The sequence below is a fragment of the Silurus meridionalis genome, chromosome 12 (genome assembly GCF_014805685.1).
Source record: "Silurus meridionalis isolate SWU-2019-XX chromosome 12, ASM1480568v1, whole genome shotgun sequence".
Lineage (NCBI taxonomy): Eukaryota > Metazoa > Chordata > Actinopteri > Siluriformes > Siluridae > Silurus > Silurus meridionalis.
The window spans coordinates 8,387,733-8,402,503 of record NC_060895.1 but is presented as its reverse complement, the minus strand read 5'-3'; the positions used below and the strand labels follow the sequence as shown (position 1 = coordinate 8,402,503).

Here is a 14,771-nt window from a genome sequence, read left to right as displayed (position 1 = left end):
CTGATTAAAATGGATTTGTAGAACTGGGAAGGAGCAGGCAGGCTGTCTCCACTGTTGTAACTAATCATCAACCAAAGAAAGGAGCAGTTTGTTCCCATATTTGTATTTGATCATCTCTCTCTCTCTCTCTCTCTCTCTCTCTCTCTCTCTCTCTCTCTTAAATGTAATAATAATGTGATGCTGATACTGCATTTCACCACTGAAAAAGCTTAGTATAATAATGATTAGGCATTATTGAAAGATTAAATGAGATTGAAAAAAAAATGTAGCCGAGAAAAAGAATGAAAACAATAACACGTTCCAGATTTATATCTGAGATATAATTTGAGGTCCTGAGTTGTTGTCTTGTCTTGTGTGCCGTTACCTGTCTAATCACACTCAGCCAATGCTAGCCTGTCTCAATTTACTGTGTGCAGTGGTATTTGAGTAAAGCCAGTAGCAGGATTCCAGTGTGCGCTCTTCAATTCAGTGACACCCCACTCCTTATTGTCTATGCTCAGCAAGGGTCATCCAGGTCCCCCACATACACATTCCTTTAATCTGTCTCCTGCTTCCCCTGACCTCTTACCCCACCGTAGCTCATGCCATAAAATCTCAAACCTTCTAGCAGCACATATTCTTTCCATCCCTTTTTTATCATGAACAAATAATAGTCAAATATATTATGATACTATGCATGTCAAAATCATTTGTATGACAGTTTACACCAGATGTAGATGTTTGTTAGTCTTTAACTGGTGTACAGGGTTTCACTAAAGTAATATAGACAGTTAACAGAACAGCCAGCAGAAACAATTATTTTGTCAAACAAATAAGGAGCAGAAGTGTAACTGGGCATGCATTTATATAACTTGCCAGCAATTACACTTTTTTTTGGATCAGTTTAAATCCATATAAAATGGTTATAAACAGTCACATCCTCACTGGCAACAAACCAATCTGGTTTTTTTTTCAGAATGAAAGGTCTCCAAATGTAAAACACTATTGCAAGCTACTATTATGCCCAGTAAAACACATTCAGAAAGAATTTATGACTGAATCCCAAACCATATAAAGTAAATTTGAAAAGTTGTAAACTGAATGGAAATATCAGTGGTGTAATGAGTAGCAAGTAGTAGGCAGTTTGAATCACAGCCATTGTACTTTTTGCAACTTGTAAAATTACTTTATTGTTCACATCATTGTGACACTTACAGAATCAGGCGAAAGAGCATATACTGTACTTTTGAACTGAGATTGTCTTTTTGTTTTAATCACCTAGTAAGTTCTCAAGCAAACAGCCTGGCCTAAATGCCCCTTGTCTGTGTGTGTGTGTGTGTGTGTGTGTGTGTACTTACATACTGTACATATATACAAACATATACAGCGGATCATCCGTCTCCACATTACTCTGACCTCTACACCTGCCTGTCCATTAACCTCCTCCTTGGCCTTCCTTTTTTCCTACTTCCTGGTGGCTCCATCCTTAGCATTCTCCTACCGATATACCCATATCCCTCATGTTTGAGCACAGGCAAAAGAAACAAAACACAGGGCTTAAATAACTTTCATCTGATATTTCCAAGCTTGAAATACGAAACTACAGAGAAACTCACCATGTGTCTTTTTGCACTTGCAGCTATCCAGAGTTCTCTAGCTCAACAACTTTTTAACTGGGCTATGACAAATTCTACAAAAAAGTAAAAATTACTTATTTTTGTGGACTAGTTTCTTTTCTTAATTAGAGCATATGTAAGGCCTTACAAATTAAATGTCCTGAATGATTTTTTTTTCTTTTATGGTATATTGGTGGACTCTCCATTACTGGACTCTCACTCCTATACTGCCATGCCTTTGCTGTAAAGCATTTTTATATTGTAGGAAAAAAATATTAACATTTTTGTTTGTTCTTTTTAAAAATCTCTTTATTGTTGTGTTAGCTGTTATTAGATTAGATTAAACTTTATTGTCATTGTGCAAGGCACATGTGCAGAGCCAATGAAATGCAGTTAGCATCTAACCAGAAGTGCATAAGTGGCCTATATACAATAAATAACGGTAAGATAAATAGGGTATGAGGTCCATATGTACAGGGATGAGGGTGATTAATGTACAGAAGGTGCAGTAAGTAATAATATATGGTATATATTGTAATATACAATATAATGTGCAAAGATAATGCATAGATAGATGTCAGAAGATAATAGCATGATAGTTATGTACAAATATGAATGGATGTATGATGCAGTATATATATATAGTATAAATATGGGTGAAATGTGCAATAGTGCAAATGAGTTATGGCTGTTGCAAAAAAAGAAATGTGTAGTGGATAAGCAGTGCAAAATACACAGAAAGTGACAATGCAGTATTGAATCAGCTGTTCAGTGCAGTAACAGCCACAAGAAAAATGCTCGATGGGAGAAGGGTGCATAGTCCATTGGGGTGAGAGGTATCTTTGATTATGCCCTTTGCCTTTTGCAGACAGCGGTTATTGTAAATGTTCCCCAAAGTGGATATCTGAGTGCCGATAATTCGTTGGGCAGTTTTCACCACCCTCTGAAGGGCTTTACGGTCCAAAGCAGTGCAGCTGCTGTACCACACTGAGATGCAGTTAGTGAGGATGCTCTCAATGGTACAGCTGTAAAAGTTCTCTAGTACCCTGTAGCACAGGCAGGACTTTTTAAGTCTCCTCAGAAAAAAACAGGTGCTGAACAGGATAGAAGAGTTCAGAGACCAGGTGAGATCCTCAGATATGTGGACTCCAAGGAACTTAAAGCTGGGTACATGCTCAACAGCACCACCGTGGTGCCATCTGCAAACTTAACAATGCTATTATATTAATGATAACATATTTGAATGAGCATGTTAACATGAGCATAGTAATTACCTAGAACAGCTGCTAGACATGAAATTCCAGAAAGAGGAATGTGAAGGGATGTAGAAATAGCGATAAAATACAGCACATTGTGGAACACAAACTGTCATATAACTGTAAATCTAGTACAAACAGTCACAATGTTATTGCCAGCACAATAAGGCACTTAACACAAAAACGGACTTAGCCGGGTAAAAAAGCATATTAGTTTCGTGCTCAATACATAGATAAAATGCTATCCAAAGACTTTTTTTTAAATGTGTGAGGTTTTATTACCGGATAGAGAGTGAGAAAGAGAGAGAGAGAGAGAGAGAGAGAGAGAGAGAGAGAGAGAGAGAGACTCTAAGTACTTAAAGTCATTTCTCCCATGAATTGAAGTACTTGCTTATTATTATCCAGTCTGTTAATTCACTTTCAGGATAATTTATGTTAGCCTAGATGGAATTTAGTGAACTGGATATCTGGGCAAGCATTACATGGGACTGTGCAGCACATTGAAGCTTTTAAAGCATTACATAATAAACCTATTATTTTATTCACCCCATATTGTGAACAACATACTGTATGCACAAACTAGACAAATAATAGTAAGTGAAGTGCATGTTGTGTATATGTGTATATTTATATTGGCAAAATAAAAATTATGCGTCACTGGGACCTCCCCTGTTGGGTAGTGAACTGAACAAAAGGGTTGAAGTGTAGAGGAAAACAGGAAGCAGTGTAAAGCAGAGGGAAGAGCTACTGTATCTCCTGCAAGTGTGGAGTGTTGACACTTATCTTGTGTGAGTGGCTAGCTCCATTAACAGGCCCATTCACCTCACCTTAAGCAACTGTGTCAGCTTCTTCAGAACCATTAAACCTCTGCTGGGAGTGTGCTGAGTGGAGAGCAACAGAGATATATAAAGAGTCTGAGAAACACATTGTGCCCTCTCAGGAGCCAGAGAGATGGTATAAATAGATAGAGTTGCAGAGGTAAATTATTCCTAAAGACACAAGCAAGACACAAGCAAGTAGAAATAGCTTTGTACTTGTCCTGTTTTCCCCTTCTTTTTCTGGTTACAACAGCGTTTAACAGAAGTGTTTTTTTTTATTTCACTATAAATTTAGCATCATGGGCCCTAAGAAGTGTAGTGAAAAGATGGTTGTAAAATGAATAACCATTGAAATGAAGAAAGAAATTGTAGAAAAGCATGAACGTGGTGTACGCACACGAGATCTTTGTCTGCAATATGGCATGTCTAGTTCAACAGTGAGTACAATCAAAAAGAACAAAAAGTTATTTATTTCTTTATGTTTATAATTTATTAGCTTTTATGTTTATATTTTGTTGTTTACACAAAGTATATTTGTGTGTTAAATTAGGCATAAAATATTTTTTAAGGGCTAAAATAAGCGATCGCCTGAGGTCTGGGAACGGATTAATTGCTTTTACAGTAATTATTATGGGAAAATTAACATGCGAGTACAAGGGTATGGGAACACGAGCGAACAAATATTAGGAACGAATTATTCTTGTAAACCGGGGGAAACTGTATATTTTAGACATAGTAAGTTAATACTCTGATAATAAGTAAAGTTTTAATGGATATAAAAAATAGTTATGCAAGTATTCATTCTTTCTTATTTGATGGTTTTTTTTTTTCATTATCTGCTTCTTCTACCTTATTCTTCAGTCTTAACTATCTGAAGCCTTAAACAGGGAAAAAAATCGAAATACAAGAGAACGAATGCATAGGCTGAGAGAGTGCTTTCTAGCCAATATTTGCACAAAACTCCCATTACTGCCAGGTTGTATGTTGATAGAGAACAGAAGCTGATTTTTATGTGTCTCGGGTTCCATTGTGGCTTTTTCTCCTCCCTTGTTTCTCTGAGCTCTGAGGCAAATGCTGATTGATTGACTGGAAAGTCAATCCTGGCCTACTGTTTATAAGCCACCTCTGGGAATTGACATAGATTTTAAATTAGAGACAGCTTTACTTTAAGCAAGAGATGCCAGATTGCACAGTTTATACAAAGGAAAGGGAGACACATAGTGCTTTTCCATTGGCAAATACCAGACCTGATGCTGATGCCTAAGGTGAGACCATTCTATGTTTTTCCACCGTGAAAGTGCCAGTTCTTGGATCTGTTGAAAATGTTGATAGTCAGGTTTTATTATGCCATATGACAGTCACATGGTGATTTTTTTAATGAAAGCTAATAAACATGTAAACATTGCAGGGATTTTTTATTGTAAAAATGCATGAAACACCTGTGATACAAGTATTAATTTATCTGTAATTTCAACAAAATTAATAGGGTGTATAATGCTTAGGATTATGCTATCGTGAATTGCTAGCATTTCTGCCTTATTGTTCCGCAGACCTTGATTTGATCCTAAACTAGAATTTCTTTGCATGCTTTTCTTCTATGTGACTGGGTTTACTCTGGGTTTTCTGATTTCTTTTCACCTATAATATACATGCAAGGTTGTTTGCTCTAAATTTTATTTCCTTATAAATAAATACAGAAATATAGAGGGTGCCCTGTACCGTCATCTCATCTGCATCTTACCTCAAGCCCAGTATTCCCAAGATAGGCTTCAGCACAACACAGACCAGGATAAAACTGTGTCTTAACATAAATGAATGAATGAATGAATGAATGAATGAATGAGTGAATGACTGGATGGTAAATTCAAACATGAAAATTGTAAAGCCGTCCAAAGTTTTTACTACATTTAATTAATTTTTGGGTTCGTAACACTGGGTCGTATTTTGTCATACCATTTATAACATTTATAAGAATAACATTCAATGTATTTATAACAATTAAACACCAAAAGAATGTTTATCTTTTCTTCATTCCTCGCTTCACTTCTGTCTGTCTCTCTATCCATCGCATTTTCATTTTCTTTCTCTCTCTCTTGCTGAACTAGGCTCAGACATGGCTGTGTTTTGTTTGCTGTGTGGAAAACGCTTCCAGACTCAGAAGGCTCTGCAGGGCCACATGGAGGTCCATGCTGGTGTACGTAGTTACATTTGCAGTGACTGTGATCGAACTTTTCCCAGCCACACGGCTCTCAAACGTCACCTCCGCTCCCACACAGGTAAGTCTTTATCTACCTGGTTAAGAGAGTTTGGGCTAATTGGATTTAATTTAGCTTTTTCATTTTGATTTTTCATTTTAGAAACCCTATTTTCAAAATCCGGGGGTCAATCCACAGAAAGATCATCTCAGGCAAAAAACATCTATTTTCACAGTTATTTTTATTACTTTTCTATGGGCTGTTGTAGCCATATAACAAGTAACTCAAAGAACTGTTCCCTGGTCCTTCTGAAATGGGTGGTCTTTGTTTGATTTAACCAAACAGCACCACAAGCTACATTAGTGTGAAAGCAGCCTATCTTGTGCTGGCCTGCCTGAAAATTGTCAATCTCATTCCACATATGTCCAGAAGGTCCTGTTTAGCTATGACAACTCTTGGGAGTTTATTAATGGAAATAGAGTGTAGATTGGTTTAGTCTTGGCAGACAAAATCTGCTGCACTTGGCACCTGATTACTTTATTCACGATATGCAGAGTACATAGATATAGAAACAAACTTGATAGGCCTTCGCACTAGCATCAAGAGATCCAATCAACATGTGGATAAAGTTTCATGGCTGAACTAGACATCTTTATGGCTTCAGTGATGGTACCACAGAAAAATAATAAAAAAAATATGGCTGCCATTTAGTAAACCCAACTGCACAAAAGTGACATATAGCATTGCACCACAATTTCAAAAACATTTTCTACTCAAGATTATGAGTCCCACCCCACACAATCTAAGAATTGGTAATGAGTGCTGAATTACTCTACTCACCTGCCTCTGCCAAATTTTTCTGAGACTTGGAATCGACTGCATGCCTGAACTGGAGAAAGCAAAATGCAAAGAGTTGTATTAAATGCATTTGCAAGCCTCATCTTAAATTATACAATTGTAGAATGCAGAGAATTTGTTGTGGTTGATAGTGTGCTGGTGGCAATACATAAGGTTTAAAGTGCACATCTGGCCATGTCACTGATAAGCCATGTGTATGTGTGTCTGATTCAGAAGCCTCTCTCCTCTCTACATTCTGCACATGTAGTGTCTTCTCATTAATATGCCATTCCTGTTCCCTCTCCGTTTCACTGGCAGGCCATTTGCAGACAGTGGCGGCTGTCTAATGTTCACAGCTGTGTTTGATAGGGCAGACAGAGACAAGCGAGCTGGATTGTTTATGGCACAGAAAGCTCTCTGAAGCTCCTTTTAGCTCGTCTTTCATGCCTTTTAATGTCATTTTGTCAGACCATTTGGAGTTTTTTTTTAATGGATGTCTATTTTACTTTGAATTCTACAAACAGTTATATGGTTATGTATTACCGACTTAAACAAAGACACTGACAGTTTGCAGTTTATGCCACAGCAGCCATGATTGGCTACCTACCCTAGAAAAGATCAATACAGTAAATGTAAAGTCTAATAAACTAGAAAAGAGTTCTGTGTATGTGCTGGGTAATTGACATTACTAGTGTATGTTGAATCTTCCCAGGGCTGAGCGTTAGCACATTAGCATGCCTGCGGCGATGCGAGTCTGGCCGACCGGCTGCCCGCCTCAGCTCCATTAACTTTAATGACAGACAGGCTGCGGGGCTTTTTGCAAGGTGCATCTGATCAGTTGATGCAGGTACCTAAAGACTGCTGCTCTATATATCATCATATATCTGGTCTCTTAGGGCTTCAGCATGCCCTTCCTCTTCACTCTGATAAAAAACCCATTCATTTCAGACTGCCACGATTACTAAGAGTGGAATTGAATGTGAATAGTATGCCTTGATGTGCTTTGGGAATTTTTTTTCCGCATTGTCTCTTAAGATGGGGGATTACACTGAAGCATGACAGTACATAAAAAGAAATGCAATTTATTTCGAGGCATGGCTGCCACTTGGACAGGGAGATAATGAAAAGCATGGGTCACTGCTGATGGCTTAAAGCGTGGCCGGCTGTGCTGAGATGCATTAAATATTGGGTGCTTTATAAGCTTGACCGCATCCCATGCTGCTGTCGAAGAAAATTATAAGCTGTTAGCCGGCGCATAAAGGCAATTAGCAGCCAGCCAAAGCTAGTCAACACTTATTGTAGTCAACTATCACATCGATTATTGTCAGTAAAAAAGCAACCGCTCAACAAGCCACATATGATATTGAAGCTCAAAGGGGGGTTCTGGTTCAATGGAACTATTTTAACTGCTTTATTGTGTAGCATGCATATGAGTGAGTATGATGTCTTTGTGGAACAGGTGACCACCCATATGAGTGCGAGTTCTGTGGCAGCTGTTTTCGAGATGAGAGCACTCTGAAGGGCCACAAACGCATCCACACTGGAGAGAAACCGTATGAATGCAACAGCTGTGGCAAGAAGTTCAGCCTCAAACACCAGCTGGAGACACACTACCGCGTACACACAGGTCAGAGCTCCAAGTCCTCACACAAACTCTGTGCACAAGTAAAACACTTCAATTCCTTATAAATGACTCTTATTGAAGAAAATGTATAAGAAACCAGTGGTGGGCAAAATACTTGAGTTGCACTTAAGTTAAAGTAGAGATAGACTAGGTAAAATATTACTCCAGTAAAAGTAAAAGTGCTCTCTCTAAATTTTAAATTAAGTAAAAGTAGAAAAGTATTTTCCTTCAAATATACTTAGACACAAAATGAACTTACATTTTTGTTACAAGACGCTTGCTTAATCAACTATGTGAAAAGACTTAGTTACTCAGTTACTTGTGTTACTCAAAGCACATCAAGCTTTTATTAAAATGATTATATAGTAAAACACTGATATCTTTCAAAATGATCATAAGCCCAAAACCTTCTTTTTAACTAAGACTTTTGTTCGTGCTAAGTAGATACCACCAAGCGGGAATCAAAACAAGTTAAAAACAGAGCGTGTGCTCTACCCTGATTGGTGAATTGCTGTGTGCTTAACTACTTAAGTTTTTTGACTTTGAAGAGTAGTGAATTTAAAGTAAAAGTCTCCCTGAATGGAAATACTTCAGTAAAGTGCAGTACCGAAAAAGCTACTTAAGTACAGTAACAAATTACATTTACTTTCTTACTGTCCACCACTGTGAGAAACTGATTTGGGAAGTCAGGAACATTATATAAAAATATATAGATAAAGAAAATATAAATAATATTTAAGTCATGAAAAGATTGAAAATTGATTGAAATATATTTATGATATTTGGTAGCATAGCAAGTGTATTTGTAAGAAAAGCTGTGGGGGAAAACTGATTTACTGATTAAAACCCCTTTAGAATGGTTTGGGATGCTACGGATTAAATTTCATGGCTCTGTGATGGCTGTGTGATCTTGGGTGGCATATTAAACTGTGGTTGAGGTGGAATTACAGGCTGATTGCTGCTTCAATTCGCTCTTCAATAAGGCAAACGCTAAGCCACCCTATCAGGTTGCCAGTCAAATAATTGACTTCTTTTTTGTCAAACAAGGCCACGGCTCTGGACTAGGTGCATGTAGATAATGAGAGCAGAGAGGAGCTCCCAGCCAAAGGCCAGTAGTCCAGTTGATAGCCAACAATGGAATCAGTGGCATTTACAACCATTGTCAATGACAGATCACAAATCACTAGTTTTCTGCTGACAATGACAGGCTGTTAACATTGTTACCCATTAGATTTTCACTGCACAAAATGTAATACACACCCTGTTAATATATAAATTAATAAAAAAAGCATTTTTGCACATGATTCTCTACTAATTTTTATGTTTTTTACAGCCACATACACAAGTACACATTTCTGATTTTGAATTATTCATATATAAAAAAATGTCAATAGCCTCCACATACACACACACACACCCACGCACGCACACACCCACACACATTACTTGATGTAGTGTTGATATGCCCCAAAGTGGCGTTGTGACTGACTTACAATATGTATTACTGTGATAGCCTTACGCTTTTCCATATGATCCTCAGGTGAGAAGCCATTTGAGTGCAAGATGTGCCACCAGCGCTCACGAGACTACTCAGCCATGATCAAACACCTACGCACCCACAATGGAGCTTCACCCTACCAGTGTACCATCTGCCAAGAGTATTGCCCTAGCCTTTCGGCCATGCAGAAGCACATGAAAAGCCACAAGCCTGAGGATGTTCCTCCAGACTGGAGGATTGAGAAGACCTATCTGTACCTATGCTATGTGTAAGACAGCCGAAGAAAGAAAAAAAGGAAAGAAGAAAACTGCTGGCTCATTCACTCATTTTGCTCCCAGCCTGGGCCAAAGATGGAAAAGGAAAGTGATCAAAGCTGTTGTGTAGAATTACATTTGTATTTTCTTTTTATTGCCATTTCATATGCACATGTTCAAATTCATCTCTAGGAACAGTACACTGTTCTTGCTTTGCTAAATGGAATGTAATGACATAAAAGTGGAAGAACCCAATCAAACAAATATGATATTTCATGATATTATAGCCTAGAACACTTCTCAGTAACAAAATCCAAAATTCTACTTGTTATACTTAAAGTAAATCACATACTTTTTGTATTTACAGCAAAATATAAAACACTAAATATTTATACAAACCTTAAAAAAAAATTTGTTTAATGTTTTTGAAAAAAAAATAATGTGGAAACCAGCTAAATTAAATCAAACTCTAAATAATCCAAATTGAATAAAAAATTATTTGTCAGATGCCCTCATGCAGAGTAATTTACAGTTATACAGATGAGCAAATGACCTTTTTCAAGAGCATAGCAGTGGCATCTTTGGGGTGCTGGGATTTGAACCCATGACCTTTCAAGTAGAAGTCCAACATCTTATCCACTGTGCTACCACTGAGCTTGGCTGTATTCAGCAGTACAAGGCTGTCACACTGCTCATGTTAAGAGTCAGAAGCACTTATTAGTGACCATTTGATCATAGACAAACTCAAATTCTACTACATTATGGTCACAAAATATCGAGGATGTTCAGGGATGTGTTCAAAAAATGACTACACTGTGCACTTTCACCACTGTGGTGATGTCATAACTAAAATGTACAGCATAGTCATGACTTCAGACAGGGTTTGCTTTTTATTAGCTGTCCAACATTCTCCTACCATTAGAATTAGTGTAACAGGGTTAATTGTAAAATTTTTTAAAGTGCATATGTTGTTATGTGATAAAGTGGTACAGTATCAGTGGATAAAGACTCATTTAGGACTGCACAGGTTAAGTTTTTTTTTTTGGACCATACATAAATATTTTGACTTCTGCAATGACGTGTCAATTTGATATTAATTATAGAGAAGGCTGATTTAAAAAAATGGGGTAATTAAAACACATATAAAATGTAAAAGATCAAAGTAACCTAACTAGAGACTAATAAAGAATATGCAGTATTCAGCTCTACAGATGTTACCTTCTCATGGTTCATTTCCTTTTTCCGTTTTTTTCTTTTCACTTGAATTACTTGATTGTCTTGAGTTGACCTTGAGTGCTCGATTTATTTTTATATTGTACCACAGCACTGGCGCATGCACTGGTGATTGTTCAGAAGATGTTGATGAATTTTCTAGAACAGTAGCTTTGAGAGATGTGTCAGCTGCAAGGCGAATCACAGGTTTTTACTAATTAGTTTGCGCTAATGCACTATTGTTTCTATAGTAACTATGAATACAGCGACTCGTGTGGCAGATTCTCTATATATACCGACAAAAAATGTTCTGTGGAAGGAGACTCCAGTGTCACAGCTTTGTAACAGTCAGAGCTAAGCTTTCCGAAATGCTGCAGTTCTTGTCAAAGTAACTAACCAGTGAGAGAAAAGAATTAGGGAGCAACTTTTCATAATAGCATATAATTTGATAACAGGGAAAGAAAAACGTCATCACAGAGGTTCTACAGCATTAACTGTGAGAACCTAGGAATAAAAAGTATGATTCTTTAGTAAATTTAAATATAAATTGCTGTGATATATGGGTAAATATAATTTTTTTTTTTAATTATAAAAAATTCAGGACAAGTTGTTTTTGGAAAATAATCAACATTTATTTTCCTATAACCAGACAATGGTTCAGTGAGCCATAACAAAATCATAATCACCTGCACTCAGTGAGAGCTGCACAAAGATACTCTTTGCATTAATATCAGGTTTAGCATTGCGCAAATGTATGCTTTCAGCCCTCCGTGTGCTACCTCCTCATAGCTCTTTATTTTGCACAAAAGCACATATGATTTGTGTTTATAAATTTGCATAATTTTAAAAATAATTTGTAGTTTTTCTTAATTCTCAGAGATTTTCATTTACTTGACTGACATTGTATTTTACACTCCGTATCTGATTTACCATTTGTAAAAATGAACAGAACCGAATCCTGATCTTTTGTTTTCAAAGGATTTTCTAAAATGTTTGAGAGCTATGGTTTAAGGGTAAAGCTTAAGAATAGAAGTGTTGTCTTTTTCTGTGAAAGTGATTGTACATGCAGTGCTGCAACATACATAAAGTGGGTGTAATGCTACTCATGGGGGTGTGTGTGTGTGGGGGATTTACATGAGAAAGCAAAAAAAAAAAAAAACCCTCAACAAAACAGAAACAAGAGCCAAATGTGGCACTTTGATAAGAAATTAAAAAAATGTTGTATTTTTGTATTCTGTAATGTGCAAAATCTGTCCACTTGTTTATAGTTGAGTAAGTCGAGTACTTTTACAGTAACTTTTGCATTGTGTTCGTTTTTTGGTGATACTTCTCGTGCCTCTTTTACACTGTTGACGATGTTCAGTAGTAGGTGTTTGTAAAGCTTGTGCTGTGGTCACTGCTGCTGGGTGTCGGTTTTTCATTAACGATTATCTGCCAAGACCTGCAGGCCTACTAGTATCACAAAGCACAAAATACCTAATAGAAAAGGCAGAAAGGTGTTTTTTCCCTGTTTGCTTGCATTGTGGTCACAGCAAATTCACTGTGAGATCCAAAACACATTATATGCAGTTATATGCAGGTTTGCGTGCGTGTGCGCGTGTGCGTGTGTGCGTGTGTGCGTGTGTGTGTGGTCAATGTGAGTCAACAGAATTACTGTGGTCAACTTGTTCATTGTGTAAATGCTTACTTATAAGGAAAGAAAACAATCTTCCATAAATCCGCAAAAGATTTCATTTAAATTTAGTTTTTGAACAAATTCAAAACAAACTCATTTTGTTGCTACATAGAAAGCTGATAATGCAAGTGTCCAGAAATTCTGATGGAAATGCACGACTTAAATGTGGCGTTGGAAACAGGAACGCCATTCATCTCTTTTTTTACACATCCAAATCGTAAGCATAAAACAAATTGTGGCAAAGCAGTCAATATCAATTGCTACTGAACATTGTGTAAATTTAGTTACTTTTGTCTGTAATGAGCCTTTTCTCCTAGGCTTTTAGGCAAAGGGTAATAAAATACACTGTGAAAAATATTTGTCGGCCTAGACTTTACAGAAAACTTTAATTTTACACATGGTCTTATGCAACAAATGTGAGTAATATGTGATCACATGTGAAGGTACCTTGACCCTGTTAAATGGTATGTGAAAAATATGACATAATTAAAATAATGTGATCACATACAAGATTAACAGCAAAGTTAAATGATTGTAGGAATAATCAAATATAAAAAAGAATGATGTGAAAAAATACATGTGGTGTAAAATGTGTGATATGTAAAGCGTATATTAACAAGAAATTTGTGTGGCTTTTCTGTAATGAACAAACTTTGTTGTAGGGTTTGCAATAAATCCCTTATTCACAGCACAGAATTGACAAAGTGGCATCCTTGTGTCACTGTGTTTTATTTTGCCTCAACCTTGAAGCAGCCATTTCCTTCAGTGCTCCCATATCTGTGCCATTCACATCAAATTTGATACATATTCATAAAATATGATAAAGCACTGAGAATCCACATTGGACCAAATTAAAAATCTTTTTTTTTCCAGATATACATTATTTTCTTGTAGTAGCATTGTAATTTTATGTTCAAATGATTTACATTGATTGTCTGTTAGTTCGTTGTATTGTCTACCTCAGCACCAGTTCTTTATATAACCGTAAAAGGTGCCCAATTACAGCTGATCTGTTTTGATCTCGTTTTCACAATTGTGCATATTTGTATTTTTTTTTATTTTATTTTAGCATTTGGAGGTTATTTCTATTTTGGATTGTTTCTTCTCAGTATTTTCAGCATAAAGTTGATTGTCTTTTTGAACTGTGTGATGGCAGTGATGCAGATTGAGGTGTATTCCTTTCTCCTCTCTGTGTGTGGGCTCAAGCACAGCTCTGTGTTATTCTTAATGTTGTCTGGGGTGTGGAAAAATAATAAAGATCTAAAAGAGACTGTGTGCAGCATGTGTTTCTTTACAGTGGGTTGCATTTGAAATATATTAACTAAACTGTTTCTAGGATATTCTATGCCCTCTTGTGGCATAAATCTGTATTTATTTTATATATTAATGTATAGTCAAGTCAAGTCAAGTCAAGTTTATTTCTATAGCGCTTTTTACAACAGACATTGTCTCAAAGCAGCTTTACAGAAATCAACAGTTAAGGTGAATGGTGTGCATTTATCCCTGATGAGCAGCCGTGGCGACTGTGGCAAGGAAAAACTCCCTTAGATGTTATGAGGAAGAAACCTTGAGAGGAACCAGACTCAAAAGGGGAACCCATCCTCATTTGGGTGACATCAAGAGTTTGATCATAAATCTTTCAACAATACTGAACACTGGAGAGTGAGAACTAACATGAGCACTGGAGTATAAGATTATAAGTAAATGTTCTTTTAACAGTCTTTGGTATAAAAGTAGGAGCTACTGAGCTCAATAATAACTTTGTAGGCTGATATGGCCCTTTACATATTTCATAATGAAATTAGTG

The 14,771-nt window shown here is 36.7% G+C and overlaps 1 protein-coding gene across 1 annotated transcript in view; it reads left to right on the top strand.

The window, feature by feature from the left end:
- The window catches only part of zbtb16b (zinc finger and BTB domain containing 16b), a 44,397-nt gene extending 30,163 nt beyond the window's left edge, over positions 1 to 14,234 (top strand). The window contains exons 5-7 of the mRNA XM_046862765.1: positions 5,775 to 5,945; positions 8,161 to 8,328; positions 9,866 to 14,234. Coding sequence (XP_046718721.1) covers positions 5,775 to 5,945; positions 8,161 to 8,328; positions 9,866 to 10,095 — 569 coding nt within the window. The 3' untranslated portion in view covers positions 10,096 to 14,234. The remainder of the gene's footprint in view (positions 1 to 5,774; positions 5,946 to 8,160; positions 8,329 to 9,865) is intronic.
- The last annotated feature ends 537 nt before the right edge of the window (positions 14,235 to 14,771 follow it).